The sequence below is a fragment of the Lonchura striata genome, chromosome 27, assembly GCF_050655825.1.
Source record: "Lonchura striata isolate lonStrDom1 chromosome 27, ASM5065582v1, whole genome shotgun sequence".
Lineage (NCBI taxonomy): Eukaryota > Metazoa > Chordata > Aves > Passeriformes > Estrildidae > Lonchura > Lonchura striata.
The window spans coordinates 1,617,989-1,641,556 of NC_140729.1; the positions used below are offsets into that span (position 1 = coordinate 1,617,989).

At 43.9% G+C, this 23,568-nt stretch overlaps 1 protein-coding gene across 2 annotated transcripts in view; it reads right to left on the minus strand.

The window, feature by feature from the left end:
* KPNB1 (karyopherin subunit beta 1) overlaps positions 1–23,568 on the minus strand; it is a 38,387-nt gene that overhangs the window by 9,233 nt on the left and 5,586 nt on the right. For both annotated transcript variants that reach the window (XM_077788346.2, XM_077788345.2), the window contains exons 3-14: positions 22,947–23,129; positions 18,541–18,741; positions 16,628–16,780; positions 15,685–15,744; positions 14,968–15,057; positions 11,352–11,462; positions 9,333–9,434; positions 6,791–7,015; positions 4,509–4,700; positions 1,812–1,942; positions 473–620; positions 146–217 (exon numbers count right to left, since the gene is read on the minus strand). In XM_077788346.2, the coding sequence (XP_077644472.1) occupies positions 146–217; positions 473–620; positions 1,812–1,942; positions 4,509–4,700; positions 6,791–7,015; positions 9,333–9,434; positions 11,352–11,462; positions 14,968–15,057; positions 15,685–15,744; positions 16,628–16,780; positions 18,541–18,741; positions 22,947–23,129 (1,668 nt within the window). The remainder of the gene's footprint in view (positions 1–145; positions 218–472; positions 621–1,811; positions 1,943–4,508; positions 4,701–6,790; positions 7,016–9,332; positions 9,435–11,351; positions 11,463–14,967; positions 15,058–15,684; positions 15,745–16,627; positions 16,781–18,540; positions 18,742–22,946; positions 23,130–23,568) is intronic.

The following is a 23,568-nucleotide window of genomic DNA, read 5'->3' on the forward strand; positions in this document are numbered from 1 at the left end:
GCAAAAATCACCACATATCCTACAGGCAAAGCACTCCCACAGCCCTGGGTCTGCTCTTTCTGAGGGAAATATCATGGAAAATGGGCACGGAAACACCTCAAAAATCATTTTATTCCCCCAGCAAACCCAGGAGAGAGGAATTTACCTGGAGAGTAGCACAGAGAAGGGACTGGAGGTCGTTGAACTGGATTCTGTCAGAGGTGCTCTGGATGTGAGACTGAAACAAGAACAAAATTCCACGTGTGAAGAGGCTGCCTGGGATCCTGGCAGCTACAGGGAGTGCCAGGTTGTACTTTAAATATTTATTCTTTTCAGATTTCAGAGCAGAGGGGCTGTGAAGAAGATGAATATATAATCCCTGAGTGGTTTGGGACCTTAAATCCCAAATGGGCAGGGACAACTCTCACCATGCCTGGATTTGGACACTCCCAGGGATAGAGCAAGCCACAATTTAAAATCAGGATTTACCCACCTCCATCTGCAGCACTTGCTGGAGCCTCTCCATGATGACCAGGGTGGTTTTTTGGACAGCAGGATAACAGTCCTTGGCACTGTTTTTCACTATTTCCATCAGGGATTCATAGGCAGAACTTCTCAAGTTATTCTGGTGTCCATCAGGTCTGCAACAGAAGGAGGAAGATTTGCAGCTCCGAGTGTGTGGAAACAGATTTTTTTTTTTATTTTAGTAAACCAGCAACTGCTCCATTTGAATTCTGTGACAAGCAGGAGGCACTTGAAAAGCCTTGAAATAAAGGGAATTTGTGAAGCCGCTTCTGGCACGTTTCTTTTTTAACGATTTTCAGTTTTAAAACCGATTTTCAGTAGCTCTCACAACAAGGAGAGGGACAGAAGGAGCCTCAGAGTTGGTGTCAGGTGAGCAGCACCTCAGAGCCCCTCCCCAGACACCCCTGAGGGTGTGAAATTTGGAATTAAGGCACCTGAGATGATTGATGGGCTCCAGAGCCTTGAGCTAGACACTCCACTCCTGGCTGGATGTAAATGAAGACAGGGAAAAGAGTTTAAATTTTGAACTGGGATGAAGTTTTAAAGAAAAAACAGCAACAAAAAAAAAGCTTCATCAGTCCATGGAGCTGATCCAGGGATTTTTGGAACTGTCATATTTATGTGACCTTCAAACCACCATAAAATTTGAGTTTTTAGCCTTTTTTTCCTGCATTTGAGAGCAAAATATTTTGCCAAATCTATTTTCTGTTTCAGTTGGGATGGGAATGGGAGATTTAGTTGGTCCCTGGCTTTTCTGGGAGCACCTGGAGCTGATGGAAAGAGATGGAACCCACACAAAAACAACCAGGAAAGGAACAGAGATCTCTGATTATGTCCTGCTGCAATTCCTGATTATCCCGAGACCCTGCAGCCAACGGGGCTGAGTCTTGTGACTGCACAAAAAGGGCAGAGTCTTAAAAAGTGTGGAGTTAAACCTGGAGATTTGAGGGAAAATGGGGAAAAGGTGAAGGAAAATTGTGAGGGGAAATGGGAAAGGTATGAGGGGAAAATGGGAGAAATTTGAAGGAAAACGGGAGAAATTTGAAGGAAAATAGGAGAAATTTGAAGGGAAAGGGGGAAGGGACACTCCTGGACTTCCTAAAACCAGATATGGACAAAATTATGAGAAATTATTCAGTGGGAAGAGCTGTTTTCCTGGAATTTGCATCCTCTATTCTTCTGGGTTTGTTTTTAATACCCAATAAAGCCACGTTTTAATCCAACACCAGATCTCGGCTGCCAAGAAGAGCCCGAGAGCGTGGAGTGGGAAATAAATGAAAAAAGGCTTTTTGGAGAGGTTTTTTTACCTGTCTGCAGTCTCCAGCAGTTTCTGCACTATAAGTTCAAAGGAGGAGGATAAGCAGTAGGTTGCTGGTTCTTCCTGATCATCAGCCACATCTGCAGCTTCATAGGCAGCTTCAGCAAGGCTGGAGAAGGCCTGGAACACAAAATATCAAAATTTCCCTTGGTTTTCCACCCTTACAGCTCCATAAATTCAGATTCCGTCAGTTTTCATTAAAAAAAAAACAAACCAAAAATAAAAAAATCCCCAAAACCATAACAACCCAAAGCCAAAAAAACCCCAAACTAACTAACCAAAAAACCAACCTAACAAAAATACCAAAAACCCCCACAAAAACAACAAAAAACCCAAGCAAGCGAACAGAAAAAAAACCCTAACAAATTAAAAAACCCCACACCAAACAAAAATAGTAAACTAAAAAGTGTGCAGGTTGAACAATTCCAGAGTTTAACTCTGCTAGAGGTGGGTGAGAGGAGCTAAAAGCTTCCAGATTTTTTATTTTCCTCTAAAAACACCCAGGAATCATCATCAGGAGACAAAAGCCACCTGGATTTTTGCCAGGATAACAGAGCAGGGAAAACCCCTTTGTGCTGATGAGTCTTGGAACATTTGGGATTGTAAAAAGAAGGGATTCTGCCATTTCTAGAAGTTGTTTTGACAGGAAAATCCTCCTCCCCAGCTCAGTCTGAAGGAGCAGCTCCTGGAAGGCAGTGGGGACATGGAGACCACACAAAGCATCAGGAAAAAAAAAAAATTCTGGTTCCCAAATTATTCTGGGATCGTTCCAGGAGTAGGTTTGAGTTTGGGCCTCAAGGCAATCCAATAAAAAGCTTAATCCAAAATTTCCTTTTTTTCAACCCCACAACAGCAGGGACAACTCCCACAGCATTCCCAGACTAGAGGCAACTTCTACAGTCAGTGAATATCAGCATTTTTTTCCTAAAATTCCACCTTTTCCCTTTGTTTTTTTTTCCTGCCAGAGGCACAAAATAGTTGGGAAAATTAAAGTGTCAACCAGCATTTGCTAGGGGAGCAAGCCATGGATTAATTGTGGAATTCACTAAAATGTGTGTGGATAAGTACATAAAATCACATTAAAGTTATGTAAACATATTAAAATATATAAATACATAAAATTATATAAATATATGAACCCATATATAACACTATAAAAATATAAAAGGATATAAATACAGAAAATTATGTAAATATGGGAAAAATATAAATATATAAATGTGATGTATTTATATATTAATTTGCATTTATATATTTTAATTTATATTCAATAAAGCCCCTGACAGGAAGGTAGAGCTAGGTGGGAGCTGGGCTCTGGTTGAGGGAAAATGGGGGAGATCCATAAGGGGAAAATGGGGTAAATCTGTGAGGGAAAATTGGGGGAATCCATGAGGAGAAAATGGGGGAGACGTGAGGGGAAAATGGGGGAGATCTTTGAGAGAAAACAGGGGACATTTGTGAGGGGAAAGGGAGAGATTTGTGAGGGGAAAATGAGGGAAATCCATGAGGGGAAAACGAGGGAGGATCCATGAGGGAAAAGGCGGGAAATGTGAGGGGAAATGGGGGAGATCCGTGAGGGAAAACAGGGGAGATCCATAAGGGGAAAATGGTGTAAATCTGTGAGGGAAAAATGGGGGGAATCCGTGAGGAGAAAATGGGGGAGATCTGTGAGGGAAAACAGGGGAAATTTGTGAGGGGAAATGGGGGAGGATTTGTAAGAGGAAAACGGGAGAGATCTGTGAGGGGAAAATGGGGAGATCCATGAGGGAAAAGGCGGGGAATGTGAGGGGAAAATGGGGTAAATCCATGAGGGAAAAATGGGGGGGAATCTGTGAGGAGAAAATGGGGGAGATGTGAGGGGAAAATGAAGGAGATTTGTGAGGGAAAATGTGGGAGATTTGTGAGGGGAAACGGGAAATGTGAGGGGAAAATGGGAGAGATCCATGAGAGAAAATGGGGGAGATCTGTGAGGAAAATGTGGGAGATTTGTGAGGGGAAACCGGGGAGATCTGTGAGGGGAAATACAGGGGACATCTGTAAGGGGAAAAACGGGAGACATTTGTGAGGGGAAATGGGGGACATTTGTGAGGGGAAATGGGGGACATTTGTGAGGGGAAAATGGGGGAGGATCCGTGAGGGAAAATGGGGAAGATCTGTGAGGGGGAAAATTAGGGAGATCCGTGAGGAAAAATGGGGGAAATCTGTGAGGGAAAAATGAGGGGAATCCGTGATGGGAAAATGGGGGAAATTTGTGAGGGGGAAATGGGGGAGATCCATGAGGGGGAAATGGGGGAAATGCAAGGGGAAAATGGGGGAGATTTGTGAGGGGAAATGGGGGATATTTGTAAGGGGAAAATGGGGGAGATTTGTGAGGGGAAAATGGAGGAGATTTGGTCGGACAAGCCCAAACAACCTCAAGGGATATCCAGGCTGGATATGAAGGAAAATTCCCTCATGGAAAAAAACTCCCAGACATCTGAACAAGCCACCTGGAGCAGGGCTGAACTCCCAACCCCTGGACTTGCCCACCAAATTCACAATGAGCACAGAAGAACCAACACAATTTAGCACAATTCTGCTGGCAGGACGCTCCGACTCGGTGACACCAAAACCCCTCCGGATCCCACCAGGAGCTGCTTTTCCCAATGGATCTGAACTCCTGGCGGGGTTTTGGGGTGCTCCTCACCCAGCAGACGTTGGTGGCCACCCTGGGCTCGGCGCTCAGCCCCTCCATCAGGCACTGAAGCAGCGGGGCCAGGTAGATGTCGTTGATGGCAGCCTCGGGCAGCATCTCGCAGATCCTGCCCACGGTCCAGGCTGTCGTGTCCCTGACCACCACGCTGGGATCCTTCATCAGCTCTATCAACGTCGGCATGGCCTGCAAAGAGCCAGGAGAAACGAAATGAGGTAAAAAAATACTCCATTTGTCCCAGTCTTGTGGGCGTATTTTGTTTTATTGAGTATTAATGGTTCTATTCCCCAACGTGACCCCTTTTCCGAACACCTTCACCAAAGATGAGTGAGCAGCTTCTACAAAAATGAAGGCAGCTTCTACATTCCAAAATGTGAAGGCAGCTTCTACATTCAGTAAATATTATAATTTTCACTCCTTCAAATGCATTTCTTCGCATATTCTTTCCTACCAGACTCCCAAAGCAGATTTGAGGTAACTTAATGTGAGTGTCAGGTTATGGATCAAATGCAGGATTTGGATTTGAGATTTCTCCTCCAATTAACCCCAGGACTTTGGGCTCCAAAAGCCTCAAAAACAAGTGATGTTCATCTGATTTTCCTTTAATTAAGAGCACGTGCAAAGCAGACATTCTCCTTCAATTAAACCAGGGGTTTTGGGCTCTAAAAGCCTCCAAAAAGGGGTTATAACCTTCTAATTTTCCTTAAATTAAGTGCATATGCAAATCAAACATTGTCCTCCAATTAACCTGGTGATTTTTAGCTCCAAAAATCTCCAAAACTAGATTATATCTTTTTGACTGTCCTTAAATTAAGAGCACATGCCAATCAGGTATTCTTCCCCAGATAACCCAGGGATATTGCACTCTAAAAGCCTCCAAAAATTCAGAAAACTTGGGCTCCAAAACCCTCAAAAACAGGTGAAATCATTCTGATTTTTTTTTAAATAAGAGCACATAGAAATCAAGACATTCTCCCCCAGTTAACCCAGTGATTTTGAGCTCTAAAACCCTACAAAACTCAGGCTCCAGAAGTTTCCAAAACAGGTGAAATTATTTTGATTTTATTTTAAATAAACAAAATAAAGGATTTACAAAGCAGACATTCTGCTCCAAATAACCATGAGATTTTTAACTCTATAAACCCTGAAATCAGAGATTTTTACCTCCGAAACCAGACCGCACCTCCCAATTTTCCTTAAATGAAACTCCACAACCCCACCAAACTCAGCCTCCAGAAGCTTCCAAAACAGGTGAAATCCTTCTGATATTTTTAAAATAAGACCATATACAAAGCAGACACTCTGCTCCAAATAACCATGAGATTTTTAACTCTGTAAACCCCAGAACAGAGATTTTTACCTCCGAAACCAGATCGCACCTCCCGATTTTCCTCAAATGAAACCCTCCACAACCCCACCAAACTCAGCCTCCAGAAGCTTCCAAAACAGGTGAAATACTTCTGATATTTTAAAAATAAGACCATATACAAAGCAGACATCCTGCTCCAAATAACCATGAGATTTTTAACTCTGTAAACCCCAGAACAGAGATTTTTACCTCCGAAACCAGATCGCACCTCCCGATTTTCCTCAAATGAAACCCTCCACAACCCCACCAAACTCAGCCTCCAGAAGCTTCCAAAACAGGTGAAATTATTTTGATTTTATTTTAAATAAACAAAATAAAGGATTTACAAAGCAGACATTCTGCTCCAAATAACCATGAGATTTTTAACTCTATAAACCCCGAAACAGAGATTTTTACCTCCGAAACCAGACCGCACCCTCCCAATTTTCCTTAAATGAAACTCTCCACAACCCCACTAAACTCAGCCTCCAGAAGCTTCCAAAACAGGTGAAATCCTTCTGATATTTTTAAAATAAGACCATATACAAAGCAGACATCCTGCTCCAAATAACCATGAGATTTTTAACTCTATAAACCCTGGAACAGAGATTTTTACCTCCGAAACCAGACCGCACCCTCCCAATTTTCCTTAAATGAAACTCTCCACAACCCCACCAAACCCAGCCTCCAGAAGCTTCCGAAACAGGTGAAATTATTTTGATTTTATTTTAAATAAACAAAATAAAGGATTTACAAAGCAGACATACCATGAGATTTTTAACTCTATAAACCCCGGAACAGAGATTTTCACCTCCGAAACCAGACCGCACCTCCTGATTTTCCCCCATATCGAATCCTCCCTCAATCCTCACCCCTTCCAGTGAAAAACCCCAAAATCTGGAGCTGCAAACCGCCCCGAAATGCTCACCTGTATGACCAAAGGCTTGAGCTGGTTGGGCTCGGGCCCTTCCAGGATGCAGCCGAAGGCCATGACGGCGGCGTCGCGGTAGCGCCAGTCGGGGTTTTTGATGTGCTCCTTGATGAAGGGCAGCACGTGGGGGACGATGTCGTCCTCGCAGCACGTGGCCAGCAGCATCAGGCACACCCCTGCCGCCTTGCAGGGGTTCCAGTCGTCGTCGTCGTCGTTCTCGTCCTGCCAAAAAAACCCCCAAAGACAAAAAAAAAAAAAAAAAACACCCAAAAAAACCAAAAACCACAAAAAAAACCCCAAACAAAACAACAAAACAAAAACAAAACATAAACAAAAACAAAAAAGCCAACAAAACAAAATAACCCAAAAAAAACAAACAAAAAAAAGCAACAACAAACCCCAAAATAATAAAAAACCCCCCAAAACCACAAAAAAAACCCAAAAAAACCCCCAAAAAACCCCCAAAATAAACAAAAAAAAGCCAAACAAAAAAAACCCCAAACCACAAAAAACCAACCCAAACAAAAAAAAAAAAAAAAAAAAACCCAAACCAACAAAAATACAAAAAAAACCCACAAAGAAAACCACACACACAAAAAAACCACCAAAAACAAAAAACCCCAAAACAAAACAAAAAAAGCAAACACAAAAAAAAAACAAACAAACAAACAAAAAAAACCCAACCAAACAAAACAAACAAAAAAAACCCAAACAAAAAATACCCCCAAAAAACCCCAAACAACAACAACAAAAAAAACAACAACAAAACAAACAAACACACCAACAAAACAAAACAAAAATTTTATCTGGTGATACTGCTGAGGTTTCCGTTTTAATTTTAATTTTTCAGTTTTTTTGTGCTGGTTTAGTTTGTGGGTATTGGGTTTCGTGTTTAGGGTTGGTAGGGGGATAAAATAATTCCTTTTGTTTTATATAAAATGGTATCTTTTTATATTTATATTATATAACATTTTGTATTATATGAAAGTTATATTATTTTATAGATTAAGATGATTTCTTTTATTCCTTATATAAGCTTGGGAATGAGGGCAATCAGAAAAGTTATAAGAGCATATTCTGTCATGAATAGAGGGAATCACCAAATATCTCAGGAAAATACAAATCCTGGGAAGCTCGGCACAAATAAATCCCTGGAAGTGTTTAACAGAGCCTAAGGCCTCAAAAATCCCAGGAACTGGAGCTCAGATGATGAAATATTTGGTTTAAATCTTAAATATTCCAAACAGGAATAGAGGGAATCACCAAATCCCCCCAGAAATCACAAATGTTGGGAAGCACAGCCCAAATAAATCAATGAAGTGTTTAACAGGGATTGAGGCCAAAATCCCAGGAACTGGAGCTCACATGAGGCAGAGCTTTTGGAATATTGGGTTTAAATCCCAAATATTCCAAACAGGAATACAGAAAATCACCAAATCTCTCTGGAAAGTACAAAAATCTTGGGAAGCACAGCCCCAATAAATCCCTGAAGTGTTTAACAGGGAGTAAATAAACCCAGGCTAAAAAACCCCAGGAACTGGAGCTCAGATGATGAAATATTTGGTTTAAATCTTAAATATTCCAAACAGGGATAGAGGGAATCACCAAATCCCCCCAGAAATCACAAATGTTGGGAAGCACAGCCCAAATAAATCCATGAAGTGTTTAACAGGGATTGAAGCCAAATCCCAGGAATTGGAGCCCACATGAGGCAGAAGTTTTGGAATATTGGGTTTAAATCCCAAATACTCCAAACAGGAATAGAGGGAATCACCAAATCCCCCCAGAAATTATAAATGTTGGGAAGCAGAGCCCAAATAATTCCTGAAGTGTTTAACGGGAAGTAAATAAACCCAGGCTAAAAAACCCCAGGAACTGGAGCTCAGATGATGAAATATTTGGTTTAAATCTTAAATATTCCAAACAGGGATAGAGGGAATCACCAAATCCCCCCAGAAATCACAAATGTTGGGAAGCACAGCCCAAATAAATCCATGAAGTGTTTAACAGGGATTGAGGCCAAAATCCCAGGAATTGGAGCCCACATGAGGCAGAAGTTTTGGAATATTGGGTTTAAATCCCAAATACTCCAAACAGGAATAGAGGGAATCACCAAATCCCCCCAGAAATTATAAATGTTGGGAAGCACAGCCCAAATAATTCCTGAAGTGTTTAACGGGAAGTAAATAAACCCAGGCTAAAAAACTCCCAAGAACTGGAGCTCAGATGATGAAATATTTGGTTTAAATCTTAAATATTCCAAACAGGGACAGAGGGAATCACCAAACCTCTCTGGAAACCACAACTCCTGGGATGTGCTCAGGAAAAAGGAGGCAAATCCCAGTCTCAGCCCCAAATCTGCTGCATCACTGGCTCAGAGTGGTGCATGAAACTCATCCCAGACCGGGGACCGCCGCCTCCTGAGGCCATTTTGGGATCCCAACGGGATTTTGGGGAACCCAAATCCCAATTCCCGACGGATGCAGGGGGTCAGGGAGAGCTCCTGAGCTGCAATTCCCAGAGGGAATGTGGAACTCACCTGTTTTGTTAAGGTCTGGGTTAAAATAGGGACCAAATATTGCAGTGCCCCCTTGGCATAGAACTTGCTGGTGTGCTCTGGGGGCCGTCCTTGTTCTGCTGCCTGGAGAGAAGGAAAAAAAGGTGAAAAATTCATTTTCATCAATATTTTAACCCGCTTTTATAGAATTTTATTTTTTCCCAGCATGAACAGGCCGAATGATCAACAACAGGAAGCACAAATTCCCTTTTTTTAATCCCATTTCTCCTCCCCAAACAGGAATTCTGAGTTGCCTCAAGGGCACTTTGCAGCGAGTTAAATATTCTAAAATCCACTTTAAATATTCTAAAATCCACTTTAAATATTCCAAAACCCACTTTAAATATTCCAAAATCCATTTTTAATTCCTCATCCATCCTCACAGGGCACAATTATCCCCATTTGCACTTGGTAATTCAGGTGTAATTACCAAGTGACCCCGAGGTGAAGGAGCAAAAGGTTTGGAACAAATCAACCCCACCCCGCTGCTGCTTCCTGTCCTTTTATCCTTGATTTTTTTAATATTTATTTTTTGGGAGTTCAAGCATAGATATAGATTTAGCTGCTTTTAAAAAAAAAATGGATGTGATTCATGCAGAGTCCTTCAAAATTTCAGCTGTTATTGATAACAAATGCCCCAAAATTCCTCTCCAGCCCCAGCCATTCCACAGGATAATTAATTTTATTTCATCCAGAATTCCAGCTTTGATGGGATAATTAATTTTATTTCATCTGGAATTCCAGGTTTGATGGGATAATTAATTTTATTCTATCCAGAATTCCAGGTTTGACACAGAAATTGTGGATTTTAGGGAACGTGAACCATCTTTTGTAAGAAAAAAACCCCTCATGGCAGCATTCCCAAGGGAATCCCAGGGAATTCTGACATTTCCAGGGAATTCCCAGGAATCCCCCATGCCCAGGGAATTCTGGCATTCCCAGGGAATCCTGCCATTCCCAAAGCAATCCCAGGGAATTGCAGCATTCCCAAGGGAAGCTGCAGGGAATTCTGACATTCCCAGGAATTCTGCCATTTCCAGGAACCCCCCATTCCCATGAATGCTAGGAACTCCCCATTCCATGAAATCCTGCCATTCTCAGGAATTCCAGGACTCCCCATTCCATGAGATCCCAGGAATCTCCCATTCCCAGGAAATTCCCAGGAATCCTGCTATTCCTAGGAATCCCAGTTCCCAGGAATTCTGCCATTCCCATGGAATTCCAGGAATCCCCCATTCTCAGGAATCCCAGGAACCCCATTCCCAAGAATTCCCATGAATCCCAGAACCCCCCCAGACCCGCCATTCCCAGAAATTCCCACGGAACCCCAGACCCCCATTCCCAGAAATCCCCCATTCCCAGGACCCCCCCGGTCCCCCCATTCCTGGAGATCTCCGAATTCCCACGGAACCCCTTCCCCCCATTCCCAGGATCCCACGGAAGCCCAGGGCCCCATTCCCGGGGTTCCTGAATTCCCACGGAACCCCATCCCCCCATTCCCGGGGTTCCCGAATTCCCATGAACCCCATTCCCCCATTCCCGGGGTTCCCAGGATCCCATTCCCCCATTCCTGGGGTTCCTGGGATCCCATCCCCCATTCCCGGGGTTCCCGAATTCCCATTCCCCCATTCCCGGGGTTCCCATTCCCCATTCCCGGGGTTCCCGAATTCCCATTCCCCCATTCCCGGGGTTCCCATTCCCCCATCCCCGGGGTTCCCGAATTCCCATTCCCCATTCCCGGGGTTCCCGAATTCCCATCCCCCCATTCCCGGGGTTCCGGAATTCCCATCCCCCATCCCCGGGGTTCCCGAATTCCCATTCCCCATCCCCGGGGTTCCCGAATTCCCATTCCCCCATTCCCGGGGTTCCCGAATTCCCATTCCCCCATTCCCGGGGTTCCCGGGATCCCATCCCCCATCCCCGGGGTTCCGGAATTCCCATTCCCCATTCCCGGGGTTCCCGGGATCCCATCCCCCATTCCCGGGGTTCCGGAATTCCCACCTCGGAGGCCTCGATGGCCAGGTCCATCTCCTCGTCGCACACGTTGGACCAGAACTCGATGCCCTGCAGGGCCACCTCGTCGATGTCGCTCTTCATGGCCTCGATGGTGATCTGCCGGAAAAGCCCGAGCCCGACTAAATTCCCACCGCAATTCCCGCCCGGAATTCCCGCCCGAATTCCCTCTGCTCCCTGCCCCATCCACAGACCGGCACAAATTCCCAAATCCACCGCAATTCCCGCCCGAATTCCCTCTGCTCCCTGCCCCAGCCATGGACTGGCACAGAATTCCCAAATCCACCGCAATTCCTGCCCGGAATTTCTGCCTGAATTCCCTTTGTTCCCTGCCCCAGCCACGGACCGGCACAAATTCCCAAATCCATCGCAATTCCTGCCTGAATTCCCTCTGCTCCCTGCCCCAGCCATGGACTGGCACAGAATTCCCAAATCCACCGCAATTCCCGCCCGGAATTCCTGCCTGAATTCCCTTTGCTCCCTGTCCCATCCACGGACCGGCACAGAATTCCCAAATCCACCTCAATTCCTGCCCGGAATTCCTGCCTGAATTCCCTCCGCTCCCTGCCCCATCCACAGACCGGCACAGAATTCCCAAATCCAACCAAATTCCCATCGGAATTCCTCCTGCTCCCTGCCCCATCCACGGACCGGCACAAATTCCCAAATCCACCGCAATTCCTGCCTGAATTCCCTTTGCTCCCTGCCCCATCCACAGACCGGCACAAATTCCCAAATCCACCGCAATTCCTGCCCGGAATTCCTGCCTGAATTCCCTCTGCTCCCTGTCCCATCCACGGACCGGCACAAATTCCCAAATCCACCACAATTCCCGCCTGAATTCCCTCTGCTCCCTGCCCCAGCCATGGACTGGCACAAATTCCCAAATCCACCTCAATTCCCGCCCGGAATTCCTGCCTGAATTCCCTCTGCTCCCTGTCCCATCCACGGACCGGCACAAATTCCCAAATCCACCGCAATTCCTGCCCGGAATTCCTGCCTGAATTCCCTCTGCTCCCTGCCCCATCCACGGACCGGCACAAATTCCCAAATCCAACTCAATTCCTGCCCGGAATTCCTGCCTTAATTCCCTCCGCTCCCTGTCCCATCCACGGACCGGCACAAATTCCCAAATCCACCGCAATTCCCGCCTGAATTCCTCCTGCTCCCTGCCCCAGCCATGGACTGGCACAGAATTCCCAAATCCACTGCAATTCCTGCCTGGAATTTCTGCCTGAATTCCCTCTGCTCCCTGCCCCAGCCACGGACTGGCACAGAATTCCCAAATCCACCGCAATTCCTGCCTGGAATTTCTGCCTGAATTCCCTCTGCTCCCTGCCCCATCCACGGACCGGCACAAATTCCCAAATCCACCGCAATTCCCGCCCGGAATTTCTGCCTGAATTCCTCCTGCTCCCTGCCCCATCCACAGACCGGCACAAATTCCCAAATCAACCGCAATTCCTGCCCGGAATTTCTGCCCGAATTCCCTCTGCTCCCTGCCCCAGCCACGGACCAGCACAAATTCCCAAATCCACCGCAATTCCTGCCCGGAATTCCTGCCTGAATTCCCTCTGCTCCCTGCCCCAGCCACAGACCGGCACAAATTCCCAAATCCACCGCAATTCCCGCCTGAATTCCCTTTGCTCCCTGTCCCATCCACAGACTGGCACAGAATTCCCAAATCAACCGCAATTCCTGCCCGGAATTTCTGCCTGAATTCCCTCTGCTCCCTGCCTCAGCCACAGACCAGCACAGAATTCCCAAATCCACCGCAATTCCTGCCCGGAATTCCCGCCTGAATTCCCGCCCGGAATTCCCTCCACTTCCTGCCCCATCCACAGACCGGCACAAATTCCCAAATCCACCTGAATTCCCGCCCGGAATTCCCGCCTGAATTCCCTTTGCTCCCTGCCCCAGCCACGGACCGGCACAGAATTCCCAAATCCACCTGAATTCCCCCTGGAATTCCACCCGGAATTCCTCCTGCTCCCTGCCCCATCCACAGACCGGCACAGAATTCCCAAATCCAACCGAATTCCCACCGGAATTCCTCCTGCTCCCTGTCACAGAATTCTCAAATCCACAACTCCACCGGAATTCCCCCCTGGAATTCCTCCTGCTCCCTGCCCCAGAATTCCCAAATCCAACCGAATTCCCCCTGGAATTCCCACCCAAAATTCCTCCCGCTCCCTGGCCCAGCCATGGACCAGCACAGAATTCCCAAATCCACCGGAATTCCTCCTGGAATTCCTCCCGCTCCCTGCCCCAGCCACGGACTGACACAGAATTCCCAAATCCACTGGAATTCCCAGCCAGAATTCCCACCGGAATTCCTCCCGCTCCCTGCCACAGAATTCTCAAATCCACTGGAATTCCCACCAGAATTCCCACCCAGAATTCCCACCCAGAATTCCCAAATCCGCCAGAATTCCCACCGGAATTCCTCCCGCTCCCTGCCCCATCCACGGACCCCGGGAAATTCTGGTTTTTGAGGGGGAAAATTCAATTTATCAGGGAGAAAATGAGAAATAATCGGAATTTTCCAGGATTTTTGTCGCATTCAGGAGGGCAAGGATCGGGTTTTTATGGATTGGGATTTTCCGGGATGCAAAAGAAAATCGGGAATTTGGGAAGGGATGGGAAGCAGAAATCCAAGGGAAAATGGGAATGGGGATTGAGGGGTTGGGGGAATAAATGTGAGAAATGTCGATATAAATATGGGAAAATAGGGGAATAAAAATGAGAAATATAAATGGGAAAATCCAAGAAATATAAATATAAAAATATCCATAAATATAAATATAAATATAAAAATCAGAGAAATAAAAATGAGAAATATAAATGGGAAAATCCAAGAAATATAAATACAAAAATATCCATAAATATAAATATAAATATAAAAATCAGAGAAATAAAAATGATAAATATGTGGGAAAATCCAAGAATTATAAAATAAAAATATCCATAAATATAAATCTAAATAATCAGAGAAATAAAAATGAGAAATATAAATGGGAAAATCCAAGAAATATAATTATAAAAATATCAATAAATATCAATATAAATATAAAAATCAGAAAATATATGAGAAATATAAATGGGAAAATCCAAGAAATATCAATATAAAAATATCAATAAATATCAATATAAATATAAAAATCAGAAAATATATGAGAAATATAAATGGGAAAATCCGAGAAATATAAATACAAAAATATCCATAAATATAAATATAATTTGATAAAAATAGAAACTTATTCGATAAAAAAGTAAAATTATCTGATAAAAATACAGAATTGATAAAATAGAAAATTATTTGATAAAAATAGAAAATTATTTGACAAAATACATAAAATTATTGGTTACAAGTATAAAATTATCTGACAAAATATATAAAATTATTTGATAAAAATAGAAAATTATTTGATAAAAAATATAAAATTACCCGGTAAAAAATACAAAATCATCGGCTAAAACATGTAAAATAATTTTATAATTAAACCAGAACCTAAGACAGGAAATGATCTGATAAAAAGACGGAATTATTTGCTAAAAATGAGAATGATTTGCTGTAAAAAAGAGAATTATTTGATTGACTCACGGCGAAGAGCGCGGGGCCCATGTAGGTCTCCATGTACTGGTAGTAGAGGGACATGATCTTCACCAGGTTCTGCAGCGCCGCCACGCGCACCTGGGCACCAAAAAATCCAATTTTACACCCCAAAATCCATTTATTTTTCATATTTCCAGCAGGCACGGGGAATATTCCCGATTTTCCCCGGGAGGAATTGGGAATTTATTCATCTGCCAGTAATTTTGCAGTGAAATTTCTTCATGGGGAAATTAAAAAATAAGGAAATATTTTAATTTTATAGATAAATATTTAATTTTTTATATCAATATTTCTGTTTATTTATAATAAATAAATTTATTAATTTATTATTTTTCTTGATTTTTAAATGTTTTCAACCAGCAAATTCCCCAGGGAAGGAATTTTGAATTTGCTCACCCTCCCTTAATTTCTCCATGAAGTTTCTTCATTGAGAAAGGATTTCCAATAATAATATAAAAACAAAAAAATATTTATATTTATTTCTCTAAATAATTATTTATATACTAATAAATATTTATATTTATTTCAATGTAAAAATTTTTATATATCAAAATAAATATTTATATTTATTTCTATGTAAAATTTTTTTTTATATAAATATTTCTATTTATTTATAATGAATACATTTCTTCACTCACTCCATTCTTTATATTTCAATATTTTAATATTTAAATTATTTTAGGAAGGAATTTGAAATTCACTCACCCTCGTGTCCGGGCACTGCGTGGCTTCACAGACTACTTGCATAATAAAGTGCCTTTCAGACTGAAAAAATGAGAAATCATTTTCTACCATTTTTCCTCAAAAATTGGAATATTTTCCCCCCAAAATAGGAAATTTTTTTTCCCCCCAAAACGGGAAAATGGTAAAAAAAGGGGAAAAGAGAGGGGGAAAAAAGGGGGGAAAAAGGAGGAAAAAAATTGGAAAAAAGGGAAAAAAGGGGAGACGAAAAAAAGGAACAAAAAGGGGGGAAAAAAGGAAAAAAAGGAGGAAAAAAGGCGGGGAAAAGGAGGGGAAAAGGAAAAAAAGGAGGAAAAAAGGAGAAAAAAGGGAGAAAAAAGGAGAAAAAAAGGAGAAAAAAAGGAGAAAAAAAGGAGAAAAAAAGGAGAAAAAAGGATAAAAAAAGGATAAAAAAAGGAGGAAAAAAGGAGAAAAAAAGGAGAAAAAAAGGAGAAAAAAAGGAGAATAAATGAAAAAAAAGGATAAAAAAAGGATAAAAAAAGGAGAATAAAAGGATAAAAAAAGGATAAAAAAGGAGAAAAAAAGAGAAAAAAAAGAGAAAGAAAAGAGAAAAAAGGATAAAAAAGGAGAAAAAAAGGAGAAAAAAAGGAGAAAAAAAAAGATTAAAAAAAGATTTTAAAAAGGATTAAAAAAAGGATAAAATTTTTTTTAAAAAAGGATTAAAAAAAGGAGAAAAAATGGAAAAAAAAGGATAAAAAAGTATAGAAAAAGGATAAAAAAAGGATAAAAAAGGATAAACAAATGATAAAAAAGGAGCCCTCCAGCAGTGCCAGTCCCAGTCTCAGTTTGCTCAGGATTTATCCATCAAAGCTCAGCGTGGTGCATGAACCCTCATCACTGACCAGGACCCTGCCATCCCAAATTTTGGGGAAATTTGGGGTTTTTTTGGGATTTTTTTTCCCCTCACCTCTTTGTCAAAATTTGCTTTGGTGAATTCCAAAGAGTTCAGGAGTGCGTTGGTGGCTGCAAGCTTCACATTGTTGCTGGGCTCCTCCTTTCTCATTCCCTGGATTATGGCAGTCAGGATTTCATTGGATTTGTCCTGGAGCTGCTCTGGATCCTGAAAAAAAATATTTCAAAAATAAATTTATTTATGATGGCAATCGATTTTTTAAAAATTTAATTAGGATTCATATCAATTTTTTACATTTATTTATGATTTAAATCGATTTTCCGCACGTTTTCAAGCAGTAGGATCTAAATAAATGTTTGTTTTCTTCTGGTTTTTTTTTTTTTTTTTGGCCAGAATTTACAAATAAAATTTTTAGGATATATCAGGGAAGTTTTAGGATAAATCAGGAAATTATTGAAAATACAAGGAGAAGCCTGAACTGAGCACAAATCCTCCAGAAATTCCAGTGGAAAATGCCAAATAAATCCCAGTGGATCAAACACGAACCAACAAATCCACGATTTGACTTTGTTCATTAAAAGATTTTTAAAAAATGTTGATTTCCAAATAATTTATGGATTGGGCAGACTCGGGAGTTGTAAATTTTTCCTTTTTTTTTTTTTTCAGGCACGGAACAAAAAAATTGCAGAGCCTGGAGTGCAGCAAGGTGAGGAAATGCTTTTAAATATAAATATTGAAATGAGAAAATTCAGCCAAAAAATCCACCAAAAAAAAAAATCTCCTGGAAATTGGGGAATTTTCTCCAGAGCCATAAAAATCTCTTGGAAATCTGGAATTCCTTAAGGTTGGGGAAACCCTCCAGGATCAAAAAACTCAACAAACTCCAACCCAAAAAACCCAACAAAACCAAAAAATCCACAACTTCAACCCAAAATGATGAACCCAAAGATTTCAACCCGAAGACCCAAAAAACTCCAATCCAAAATCCAAGCCAAAAAATCCAAAAAACTCCAACAAACCCAAACCTAAACCCAACCCAAAAATTCCAAAAAAATCCAACCCAAAGAATCCAAGCCAAGAAATCCAAAAAACTTCAACCCAAAAAATCCAAACCCAACCCAAAAAGTCCAAAAAACTCCAACCCAAACCATAGAACCCAATAAACCCAACCCAAAATCCAACCCAACAAACCCAAATAACCTCAAGCCAAGAACCAATCCAACCCAAAAACCCCAAACCTCAAGTCAAGAACCCATCCAACCCAACAAACCCAACCCTAAACCCAACCCAAAATATCCAAACCAATCCAACCCAAAATACCCAAAAAACTCCAATCCAACCCAAGGAATGCAACAAACCCAACCCTAAACCCAACCCAAAAAATCCAAAAAACTCCAACCCAAGAACCAATCCAACCCAAAACCCAACTGAAAGAATGCACCAAACCCAACCCAAAACCCAACCCAAAGAATCCAACTCCACCCAAGCCAGAGAACCCAACAAACCCAAAACCCAACCCAAAGAACCCAACAAACCCAACCCAAAACCCAACCCAAAGAACCCAACCAACCCAATCCAAAACCCAACCCAAAGAACCCAACAAACCCAACCCAAAGAACCCAACAAACCCAACTCCACCCAACCCAAAGAACCCAACCAACCCAACCCAAAACCCAACCCAAAGAACCCAACCAACCCAACCCAAAACCCAACCCAAAGAACCCAACAAACTCAACCCAAAACCCAACGCAAAGAACCCAACCAACCCAACCAACCCAACCCAAAACCCAAAGAACCCAACCAACCCAACCCAAAACCCAACCCAAAGAACCCAACCAACCCAACCCAAAACCCAACCCAAAGAACCCAACCAACCCAACTCCACCCAACCCCGCTGCCACCTCCGCCCCGCGCCGGCTGATCCGATCCCCGGGGAACCCTTCCCGTCCCACACCCCGGGCACTCACAATGTCCTGGCAGATGTAACCGATGGCCTCGAGCGTGGACTCCTTCATGTGCTCGGTGCTGTGCTGGTTGGTGACGTTGGCCACCAGCTGCGGGATCAGCTCCGGCCACTGGTTCATGGGGATCTCGGCGCAGGCGATGCCGGCCACGCACTGCGACGCCGAGCTGGGCCGGTACGTCTCCGTGCCCAGCGTCTGCAGCACCTGGGCAGAGCAGGAGGAGCTGGAGGAGCCGGAGGAGGACGAGGAGCAGGAGGAGGAGGAGGAGGAGATGAAGGAGATGGAGAAGGAGGAACTGGAGGAGGAGAAGGAGATGGAGGAGCGGGAGGAGGAACTGGAGGAGGAGGAGGACCTTGAGGAGCTGGAGCTGGAGGAGCTGAAGCAGCTGAAAGAGGAAGAGGATAAGCTGAAGGAGAAGGAAGAGAAAAAGCTGGAGGAGAAGGAGCAGGAGGAGGAGGAAGATGAGCTGGAGAAGCTGGAGGAGGAGGAGCTGGAGCAGCTGAAAGAGGAGGAGATGCAGGAGCAAGAGGGAGAGGAGGAGATGGAGGAGCGGGAGGAGCTGGAGGAGGAGGAGCTGGAAGAGGAGGAGGAGCTGGAGGAGGAGGAGGAGGAAGAGGAGGAGGAGATGAAGGAGCTTGAGGAGCTGCAGGAGATGAAGGAGCTGGAGGAGATGAAGGAGCTGAAGGAGCAGGAGGAGGAGTTGGAGGAGATTAAGGAGAAGAAGGAGCTGGAGGAGCAGGAGGAGATGAAGGAGCTGGAGGAGATGAAGGAGTTTGAGAAGCTGGAGGAGCAGGATCTGGAGATGAAGGAGCTGGAGGAGGAGGAGGAGCTGGAGGAGCAGGAGGAGGAGTTGGAGGAGATGAAGGAGAAGAAGGAGCTGGAGGAGATGAAGGAGCTGGAGGAGATGAAGGAGCTGGAGGAGATGAAGGAGCTGGAGGAGATGAAGGAGCAGGAGGAGATGAAGGAGCTGGAGGATCTGGAGGAGATGAAGGATCTGAAGGATCTGGAGGAGCAGCCCCCAGGGAGGACCAGGCTGGGAAAACGCCCCCGGAGAGACCCAAACCCTTCGGCTTTGGCCGGAATTCGCTCGGCTTCTCCTGGAGAAACGCTGCTGGGAGCCAGAGCCCGCCGGCATTCCCGGGAATTCTCCCTTCCCGTGGTGCAGGGAAAGGTCAAAGTTGGACAAATCACAGTTGAGCTCACCCCAAAAAGGAAATTTTTTTTTTAATGCCAAAAAAATTCCGGCATTAAAATTTTGTCGGGCACTGGGATCCATCAGGATTTTTGCTGGTGGGGTTTGGGAATTTTTCCCTTAAAAAACAGAGATGGGGATGGATTTTTCCAGCTTTTCCTGTTACACAATAATAACATTTTCTTTAAAAAACAGAGGGAAGCATTTGCACTTTTCCATCATTTTTACTTATACACGAAGAATATTTTATTTTAAAAATTACAGGGATTTTTTTCAGCATTTCCCAGTCATACATCAATAATTTTTTTTTTTTAACAGAGGGAAGGATTTGCATTTTTCCATCATTTTTAGTTATACACCAGTAACTTCCTCTGAAAAATGGAGGGACAGGGGATGAATTCTTTTTAGCATTCCCAGTTATACACCAATTACTTTTTTATAAAAAAATAGATTGAAATGCTTTTTTTTGATAACCAATAATATTTTCTATAAAAAACAAAGGAAGGAATTAGCATGTTCCCAGTATTTTCAGTTATACACCAAAAAAACTTTCTTTAAAAAAAAAAAAAATGAGGATTCATTTTATCATTCCAGTTCCACTCTTTCATATTCCAAGTTTCCACCTAAATTTTGTATTTTGGATGTTGAAAACAGCAACAAATTTGTTCGATTTCAGTGCCCAAGGACAGCTCCGGACCCAATAAAATTCCAGGGAAATAAAGGATCAAAGGTGCTCCATCATCTCTCACCCAAATTTATCCCTCTGATCCCTGGAATCCCTGGAATGTCCAAGGCCAGGCTGGGTTGGGTTTGGAGCACCCTGAGAGAAGGAAAATTGAGGACGGATGGCAATTAAATTAATTATTAATCCCAAATAATTCTGGGATTATTGAGATTCTATCACCACACGAAAAAAAAATAATTACAAAGCTGAATCAGCCGCGGGGCACTGCACAAATCCCAGCAGCACTTTTTGCTCCCATCAGCCAAAAAATAAAAATAAAAAACCAAAAACAACAAACCACTGAGCCACCACTTCTAGCCCTGCAGGCTCTGAACTCCAACAGGGCAAAAAGCATCCTTGGGGAAAAAAAAAACACATATTTTTATTAATTTTCTATCTGGAACCTGCAATTTTTCTTCATTTTCCACTTTTAAACCTTCCTTGCGTGAGGATTGTTCAGATTCGAAGTGTTTCAAAAATGTTGGTGGGGATTGGAGAGAACTTGGGGAAGTTCTTCTTCAAAAAGGGAAGAAAAATCTTCCTTAAAAAAAGCATTTCCTGCAGAAAAATCAACGCCCAGCGCAGCTGCAGGGGAGGTCCCGGAACCCTGGAGAGGTTTGGGTGGGAAGGGACCTCAGATCCCACCCGGGGACACTTCCAGGGCTCCTGCTCTGGGAAATCCCCGCCGCCTTTCCGGAGCTTCCCTGCAAAAACTTCTTCCTCGGAGCCCATCCCGAGCAATCCTCTCCCACCTCCAAAGCGCCTCCCGGGAACCCCAAACCTCCGGAGCTGGAAGGGACCCCCAGGGATCATCCGGCCCAGCTGCCATCCCTGCAGGACACCCCAAAATCCGCCCTCGGCAGCCCCGGCAGCGCCGGCCAACGTTCCCGGAGCCCCGAGAGCTTTGGGAGCACGAACATTCCATGGGGAGATGTTCCAGTGCCAAAATCCCTCTGGAATAAACCCCCAAATCCATCCCAAAACTCCTGGAGCTCTGAGAGATTTGGGAGCACGAACATTCCATGGGGAGATGTTCCAGTGCCAAAATCCCTCTGGAATAAACCCCCAAATCCATCCCAAAACTCCTGGAGTTCTGAGAGATTTGGGATCATCATCATTCCATGGGGAGCTGGCCCTGTGCCTGATCCCCCTGAGCTGGAAACCCCAAAATCCATCCCAAAAATCCCAGAGCTCTGAGAGCTTTGGAAGCACAAACATTCCATGGGGAGCTGGCCCTGTGCTCAAACCCCCAAATCCATCCCAAAAATCCCGGAGCCCTGAGAGCTTTGGGATCACCATCATTCCATGGGGAGCTGTTCCAGTGCCCAAAATCCCTCTGGGAAAAACCCCCAAATCCATCCCAAAACTCCTGGAGTTCTGAGAGATTTGGGATCACAACCACTCCTTGGGGAGCTGTTCCAGCACCCAAAATCCATCCCAAGAAATCCATCCCAAAATTCCCAGAGCTCTGAGAGCTTTGGCATCACCATCATTCCATGGGGAGATGTTCCAGTGCTCAAACACCCAGTGGGGGAAACCCCAAAATGCAACTCAAAATCCATCCCAAAAATCCCGGAGCTCTGAGAGTTTTGGGATCACAACCATTCCACGGGCAGCTGTTCCAGTGCCCAAAATCCCTCTGGAATAAACCCCAAAATCTAACCCAAACATTCCTGGAGTTCTGAGAGTTTTGGGATCACACCCATTCCATGGGGAGCTGTCCCAGCACTCAACCAACCTTTGGATGAAGATCTTTGCCCAAAATCCAACCCAATAAATCCATCCCAAAACTCCTGGAGCTCTGAGAGTTTTGGGATCACACCCATTCCAGTTCCAGCACTCAACCAACTTTTGAAGGAAGATCTTTGCCCAAAATCCAACCCAACAAATCCATTCCAAAACTCTCAGAGCTCTGACAACTTTGGGATCTCCATCATTCCATGGGGAAGTGTTCTAGGACTCAACCAACTTTTGGAGGAAGATCTTTGCCCAAAATCCAACCCAACAAATCCATCCCAAAACTCTCAGAGCTCTGGCAACTTTGGGATCTCCATCATTCCATGGGGAAGTGTTCTAGGACTCAACCAACTTTTGGAGGAAGATCTTTGCCCAAAATCCAACCCAACAAATCCATCCCAAAACTCTCAGAGCTCTGACAACTTTGGGATCTCCATCATTCCATGGGGAAGTGTTCTAGGACTCAACCAACTTTTGGAGGAAGATCTTTGCCCAGAACTGAGAATCTCCTGCTGCTCCAGAGACGGGCAACTTTGGGATCACCACCATTCCATGGGGAGCTGCTCCAACACTCAACCAACCTTTGGATGAAGCTCTTTGCCCAAATCCCACCCCAAAACGAAACCAAATCCCAGAACCGAGCACCTCCAGCTGCTCCATCGACCAGGAGAAGACCTTTTAGGTGGCAAACCAGGGCTGACCTTCCTCCCGAGGCAGAAAGAGGGGGAGAAAAGGAGGAGGAACCGCGGGACTTACGAAGTTCTTGACCTCCCTGCGCGCGTTGGCGTCGATGGCGAGCCATCTCTGCTGGTACTGGGCCTTGATGTCGGGATCCTTGGAGGTCAGCGAGTTCTTGATCTGCAGCCCGGCGGCCACGCGCGCGACCTGGCTGTTCCCGGGGTTGGCCAGAACTTTGGAGAGTTCCACCAGGAAGGTCGGCTGGGGAGACAGCGACTTCAGCGCCCCGGCACCCCAAAAACCTCCCCGGCCCCCCCAGACCACAGTGAGGATGAGGTTCAGGGTTAAGATCTGCCGGGATTTTTTTCCGAGCGCGTGGTCGCCTTCCTCGCTCCTGCCTGGCTTGAAAAGTTCCTTGGGTGAAATGGGTTTATGGGAAGGGGGGGAAAACAAAAAATAAAATGGATTTTTTAGGTGGGGATTAAAAAAAAAAAAAAAATCGAGTTTTTAGGTGGGAATTTAAAAAAAAAATAAATAAAATGGATTTTTTAGGTGGGAATTAAAAAAAAAAAATAAAATGGATTTTTAGGTGGGAATTAAAAAAAAAAAAATAAAATGGATTTTTTAGGTGGGAATTAAAAAAAAAATAAAATGGATTTTTTAGGTGGGAATTTAAAAAAAAAAATAAAATGGATTTTTT